The sequence below is a fragment of the Montipora capricornis genome, chromosome 2 (genome assembly GCF_036669925.1).
Source record: "Montipora capricornis isolate CH-2021 chromosome 2, ASM3666992v2, whole genome shotgun sequence".
Classification (NCBI taxonomy): Eukaryota; Metazoa; Cnidaria; class Anthozoa; order Scleractinia; family Acroporidae; genus Montipora; species Montipora capricornis.
The window spans coordinates 20,586,441-20,593,940 of record NC_090884.1 but is presented as its reverse complement, the minus strand read 5'-3'; the positions used below and the strand labels follow the sequence as shown (position 1 = coordinate 20,593,940).

The 7,500-nt window shown below is 38.2% G+C and overlaps 1 protein-coding gene across 4 annotated transcripts in view; it reads left to right on the top strand.

Moving 5' to 3' along the window:
- The window catches only part of LOC138039060 (ribonuclease P protein subunit p14-like), a 98,296-nt gene that overhangs the window by 16,136 nt on the left and 74,660 nt on the right, over positions 1 to 7,500 (top strand). Inside the window, exon 2 of one of the 4 annotated variants that reach the window (XM_068885223.1) lies at positions 1,358 to 2,150. The exons of the other annotated variants lie outside the window; for them this stretch is intronic. Coding sequence (XP_068741324.1) covers positions 1,358 to 1,513 — 156 coding nt within the window. The 3' untranslated portion in view covers positions 1,514 to 2,150. Of the gene's footprint in view, positions 1 to 1,357; positions 2,151 to 7,500 lie in introns of those variants that run through there. 4 annotated transcript variants of the gene reach the window in all.

Here is a 7,500-nt window from a genome sequence, read left to right as displayed (position 1 = left end):
TATTGTTTTTCATTCTTCTTTAAAAATGTATTTCATTTCACTTTGCCTCCTACTTTGTTTGCATTGTGCTTCAATTTAATTCTGAAGCGTGTTTGCTGCGCAATTGCATTTCGTCTTGCACTTTGAATTTCATTTGAAATTGATGTTATATTTCAATTTGAAGTGCATTTCCATTTTAGTTTAACTTAAAAGTAAAGTGGTTTTATTTTTCAAATTCAATGTACATTTAAATTTCATGCCATTTTACTATTAAATTTCATTTCATTTCACGTCGTGTTTTATATTACTTTTGATTTATTTCGCAGTGAAACTAACGTTTATTACACAAAAATATGTGAATTTTTTGTTGGCAGTTCTCGGCCACCATACACCGTCCAAAAATATCAAACGTGTTTGATTTCATCCTCACGGCCTCGCAAAGCGAATTTCTTACCACAATTTCCAGGCACACGTGAGGAAATGGCTGAGGAAACCGCCTCGCGAGGCAGTTTGCTCAGCTCTTTCTTCAAGTGTGCAGCGGGCTTAATGTAAGTATTATTCTTGTGGTTTACTACTGCGGTATTACTTTCCAAGTTGTTTAACAGTAACAAATTACAAAAAGAAAAAGATTCCAAGGAAACCAAACCCCTGAACTACAGTACTGTGCAAAAGTAATGAGAGCGAATTTCGACGAATTTCGTCTATTGTTCTCGCGAATTTTTGACGATATGTCGGCGAAATTTTGCGAGGTATTTTGTGTCGCTCAATGTGATATTTCAAAGAAAATGTGGCGAAATTTCGCGAATTCTTTCGAAATTTCGAAGTAACCAACTTTCCTTGCTGCAAACTCTTTTGAAATTTCAAAGTAACGAACTTTTCTTGCTTTGAAAATTTCGAAGAATTGAACTTTCGTTTCTTCGAATTTTCGAAGCAGTGAACTGTCGTTAAAAATACACTGTACATTATAATTGCAGTAACATACATAACTCGGAACCAAACGCGCTTTCTTGATTTATTTACACCACGACTGAAGAGCGTTTCAAAAATGAGCTAGAGAGATTTAACCCGCACTCTGCTTCAGTAGAGTAACTGCCTGTTTGTTTTAGACAAGACAACGCTTGAAGGACTGAATCGTAATGACAACAAGCGGGATTGTAAAACTCCATGATCTGGATTACACATGCATATCTCTGGTTGAAGTCTAACTCCAATTGAAGGTCAAGCTTGCAATTGTTTGATCCTCCTCATAGACAAAAAGCGCTTTGACTTGCATACCAGTAGTTCGAAAATGTGAATGATTTCGTAGTAGTAGTAGTAGTAGTAGTAGAAAATTATTTCATCTCAACTGAAAAGATTGTTTTTGTGCTCTGGTTGACAGTTGATCATTGGTGCACATCGGCGTGGCTTATGCAAATTCATCAGGAGTGACGGCCGGCTGCCAACAGAGTTACTCGTGAAAGCGCAAAGTGAGCACGGGAGCAAAGATGGTTTGAACATCAGACTTTGTCAAGTTAAGAGTTATGTCTTTCTTTAGGCGAAATTTCAAAATTTCCCAAGTTAGTTTCGCTTGCTGGTTTTGCGTCTTTATAATTCGTGTGCAAACGATGAGCGTTCAGATAATTTAGAGACTTCATTTCTCCACTAAACACAGTCTATTCCTAGATTAGTTTTCCATGCGCAGTCAACATGCTGCAATTGCTATGATTACACATAACAATTTATTGCTGATGAAAGAGATGAATTTTTCGTTGGTACGTCAGGTCTCAAAATAGAACTGACAAAGGCTCCGAAGCCTCACAAGAATGTATCAATTAAAATTGAAATTTGACAAGTTTCATAATAAAAATGAAAATGGCGAAGATAAAACAAAGACAAACGCACAAGTTTGAATTTCAAGTCTCCAAATAAAATAAGATCAGCGTTGGACGAAAACAGAGACAATCGAACCTTTTTCGAAACCAAACAAATTTCTCACACACACATACAGTATTACAGCTTGGATAACAACCAGTGTTTTGTTGGTTGGATAACACAGTTGTCGCTTACACTGTAGTTAATAACAGTATCTTTGTATCTTTACAGTAAAGAAGTCGTTGGATTTACATTATGTATCTTTACAGTAAAGAAGTCTTCGGATTTACATTATGTAAAGATAATAAAATTTGTGTCCTTACGAAATCGTGCACTTTCTCATTTTGATTACGATTTCTTGCTTTAAGAATCGATTCTTCACACCATGAGATCTAAAACTTGACAGTCTTCCGCTTATTTCATAAGTGCAGCAGATCATTGTTCTTTCCCGTGGCAAGCCTCGTCTTTTCTCTCGTGGCAAATTTCCCGTGGCAAATTGCACCCCGGTTTTATCGAGGGAAAAAAATTTGCATACCTCGGTGGCGCGCGACCACTACCTGCAGCAAAGACAAGGTATTGCCTTGTCCTGAGGGGTAAATACTTTCAGGCGGTACTGTATTACCCCATACGTTAGAGCAATAAAAGAGCCTGCTGAAAATAAGGGCATTAATTATTAATATAAGAGTTTTACTCTCAAGAAGGTGTTTAATTTTATTTATACGATGTAGCTTATACAGTCCATGATGGAAAATGAAGAGAAAGGGTCAAGGTACAAACAAAATATGGACTTAAGGGTGACGTCACGGGCCCCAAATAAGTGTGACAAGTGAAACCCAGTCCCCGATCATGAGCAGACGGGAGAGAAATGACGATAAGGGATCACGTCATTCCCGCCTTTTTTCCCTCATTTGGGTTTCCCAAAAGTCCATATCTAATTCGTACATTCTTCCTATCTCTTCATTTTCCGTCATGGTCGCTTGGTAGAAGGATCTCCGTCGCTTCGCTCCCTATTTTGCGCGCCAAAACCACATACACACAATGACTCGGTCCCAATTTCCACTCACTCATCAAAATCGGTTGCTATGGTGATATCTCTATGTCGGTACTTTGACAGACAGCAGAGGGGTTGGTGCTTTTCTCCATTAGAACGACAGGAGGTAAAGATAAGCTCCTTGTTAATTGTGGAACCCCAACAATAAGGAGCTTAGTTTTGTCTGGGTTGATTAACAGAGAGTTTGTTGAGCACCACTTTGCGACTGCGTGGAGGTCACTATTGAGGTCATGGATGGCAACTTTGAGGTCAGAAGGAGGAAGTGCCAAAAGCAACTTCGTGTCGTCTACATACAGTAACCCATGGCTTCGCACTTTTTCGGTACTGAGAGAAGGTCGTTAACATACAACGTGGACAAAGCAGGCCCGAAAATGGACCCCTGGGCCACACCCGTTGTCAGGGGGAGGTGATCAGATAGGGCACTGCCTATCCTGACCACTTGCTTGCGTGGTGAAATGTAACTCTTAAACCAGGCTAAGGCGGAATCAGACACACCCAGTGATTGTAGCTTCGATAAAAATTAATGGATGTGGAGTATGGATCACATCCATTCTCTCCTGATAATGGCGGATGATCTGGATGAGGAGGGTAGAGACATAGCTGGCGATGACATGGAAACAACATCTGTTGGAGGCACCACAGCAACAGCACTGTTACCACACCCAACTGAGGTAGATTCTGGCCCATCAGGGAGTGCCCAGCTTGTTGGGTGGCGTGTATGGTACACATGCTGTCCAAATGCCACAAGCAGTTGAAAATAAATGCTGTCAGCTGAGAACTTGCACAACAACATCAGCGCGTTTTTTAAAATTATGTCTTGATGTTTGATGTATGAGAACTTTGCATTCGTAATATGGGAGACATAATTAAGGAATGATCGGGAAGATAACAGAACAAGATAACAGTTGTGGGAAAAAGTAATAATTGGTTCTACAACAAGTTGCAGAAATAGTGAAGACACTTCACCTTCTTGGGGCATTATTAATTTACCTATTATCTCTCACACTGTAGCCCCCCTCCCCCCTTATCAGTGTCTCTAGCAAGAAAAAGAAATTGTTGCAAACATAAACAGTCAAGGGGGAGAGGGGAAGGGAAGTGGTATTGGAAACTCGAAAAGGTATTTTTTAATGAAAGTGTCTCAACAATTTTGCAACTTGTTGTCTGAGTTGCATGGTTGTCACTGTATTGCCATACTGTCACTTTGTTTATTGGTACGGGAAGGCATATATAATTTGCGTTTAATATGGTGTTTCGAAAAAAAAAAGTTTTAATTCTATGATCTGCTGTGAATGGAAAATGGCCAGCGATAAACTGGATTTTGGCGTGGGGTTTCGGTATGACGTAATTTGAAGCCATGTCACTGCTTTCTGTGAGTCACGTCGAAAATACACGTAATTTGGGAGATAGAAAGGTGTGACTTCCATCCTTTCGCTTTTTGCAGTATGCTAGAAATATCCTGGAATAATTTGTCTTAAACAAGTATACACGCGCAACATGTACTAAATTAGCTGTTGGTTATGTATGAGAAACAGACATTACCTCTTGTTTAACTGGGATCGCATGCCATTTAAAGGGAACATGCACTTTCCGAAAAATCAATTCTTAGCAAACATTGTTATACAAAGATACATTTTCGTAGAGGTCCATTTGTAACATTACGTATTGCTTTAGGGTTAGTCTGCTTCCAGAGAAGGGATTGCTAACACTTAGTAGCAAGTCTTCTAAGTGACGTGTGTCGGGTACAGCCTAATTCCATGTTCGTTGGAATGACCAACTGAGCACAATGATCAAAAGAAACCACCCGATTGTGCTAAATCCTTTGCGAGATTTGTTTTACACTGAGATACAAAAGTGAACAAAATTGAACTGGCTACACTATGACATTTAACAATGAAACGATATATGAAATGGATCATGTATGAACTGCGGATATGAAATCAAGTGAAGCTATTATCCTCGCGGTATGAGTGCAATTTTTGCAATTGCAAAAATTGCGTTCATAACTGCGAGGGTCATAGCTTCACTTGACTATTACATTTATATGAAACGGTCTACACGGTCTACCACAACTTTTCACTGAGAAAATATGATATCATATTCCTTGCTGTTGCGATGGTAGACCGTGCTTGGATGGTAGACTGTTGGTAAATGGAATAGACAATATGTGCAGGATTTCTAACTGTGTGAACTTTATTATGAATCATCTGGTAATGTATTGGATTGAATAGAAAAGAAAGTACTAGTTGAATTGTGCTGTTTCCTGGAAGATACGATTTGCAACTGTAACGCCACCATCCCCATTGACGTCACCAAGGAACACAATAAATGGTATTGAGTTACATAATACGAGCCATGTGTAGCTTTCAGAGCATTAGATCTGCAGTGTAAAATACTTTGCTCGCTTTAGTATTTGGTATGGAGTCTTGGGTTAGCGATGATAAGTCCAAACACTTGAAAATCGATGCCTTCGTATGTCAATAATTAATATCCTTTCGTGTTTGGTACAATGTGCTTTGCACTTCGCGTGCAAACTTCTGAAATGTTTCAGAGCTAATATACAATATCTAACGATTGTTTCTTTAGTTCCTGCTTTTCTACATTGAAAATTTTCCCTATAGGATTTAAATCCGAACTGGCAAAAATATTGCCATTAATCAGACAACAAGTTGCAGAAATAGTGGAGACACTTCACCTTTCTGGGGCATTCTCAATTTACCTATTATCTCTCACACTCCCCCCCTTATCAGTGTTGCTAGCAAGACAAAAAAAATTGTTGCAAACTTAAACAGTCAACATTGATAGGGGGAGAGGGGAAGGGAAGTGGGAAAGGTTTAAATTCTAAATATAGCGGGTATTAGTAGCTAGAAAAGGCGTTTTTTAATGAAGTGTCTCAACAATTTTGCAACTTGTTGTAGCTCTCAAATTTCCAAGCCAGACCTATTTTTTTGTCCCGTTGTTTCAGATTCCAAGTAAGCTGAGATGAAAATGAAAATAAAAATTAAAATAATATTAACAGTACCAATGGTTGTTTCCTTTGTTTTGTCAGCTAATTTCAATTGATATGCTTTGTGCCCCATGTTGTGGAAGAAGAAAAGAAAAGTTGAGGTTGAGGGGAATAATTTATATTTTCTCTGCAAGTTACTTCCCTCAACCTTTACTCTGCTCTTTTGTTATTCCAAATTTCCCAATTGACTTTTGCGAGCCCACTAGGATAACAGAAAAATATTAAGTTTTGTGTTCATAACATATTATATTTACCAGGCTTCAGTAACCTTAGTTTGTATAATCCAGGGGGGAGTAGAAATACTCGGAGTCTCTTCATGCTAATGAAACCGGAAATAAGTGCCTGCCTGATGAGCCTTCTGGCTCGTAAGCAGAGACTTTTATACTTAACTCAGACCAATACTTTTATTGGTCCTCACCTTTATTAAGTTTAAGGTGAGGGCCCTTCTGAACAACAAATCAATAGGTATTATTCAAATAATATTTTACTATAATCATCATTACCAATAATAATAGTTATTGCTGTTGATGCAAATTTCAAATACAATAAAGGAGTGAGGAAAACTGTAGACACATACTGGATTTCAAACAGGACATTTAAGTACCAAACAACAGTACTGAAATGACAAAACCTCTACAGAAGATCATGCCGTATTATTATAAATTTTTAAAGAAAAAAAAAAAAAACCAAAATAACCAGAGGGAATGTAGCTGTGATTCACAGGAAAAAGTACATGTACTGCTCTCCCTTTTTTTGTTATGCCTGACATCAGTTCCTATGAATTATTTTGTCACATCATTATTTTTGGTGTTGATTATTTTCATGTAATCAAGAAAATTATAATTGAATAAAAGTTCCGGTAATACTCAGTGGTACATGCAGTGTACTCCCCACTTTCGTTATCACAATTCGTTTGTCTTTATTGAGGAGCTGTATAGCTTGGTTATGGAGTTCTTCATAACTTGGAAGACCATAAATTTACAAATATCTGTACTCCTCCTCTGTGGTCAATTGTTTATCACTGTTTGTGGATCTATAATAACGAAACAGAGATGATCAACATCTATAGCAAGACAGTTGACCACAGAAAGATAACGAATACCCGAACAATCAATTTTCTCTTGTTTACCTGATAAAATTTCAGCGTTTTCCTCACCCTGTGCTTAGTAGTACATCCAGTTGTTTGCAAAGAACTTTTGGCTGCAAGTCGTGTTGACTCAGTGATTCTCTGTGCAATACAAAATATGGAGATTTAAAAGAGTATTAAAAAACTGAATTGCCTTGATTGAGTGGGCCAATAGACTCTTGTTACCTCCTGTGATATTCCAGAGAAAGTACACACTCAGTGTCACTGCCATCAGTGTATCCTGCTTCGAATTTGGCTTCAATTCATGACTGAAAAGTTGTTTCATCCAGACCGGAGAACTCTCGCTCACTTACCACCGCTTGTTGACGCTATTTTGTTTTTCAAACTTGAAAACATGTGCCAGACGTTTTCAAGTGTAGAGTTTAATTGGAGCATGCGCGATGCATGACAGTGTCCCTTTTAAACAAATGGATTGTAACAAAAGCCCTGGAACTGATGGCATTCCAGCTGAGTTTTTCAAAACATTTT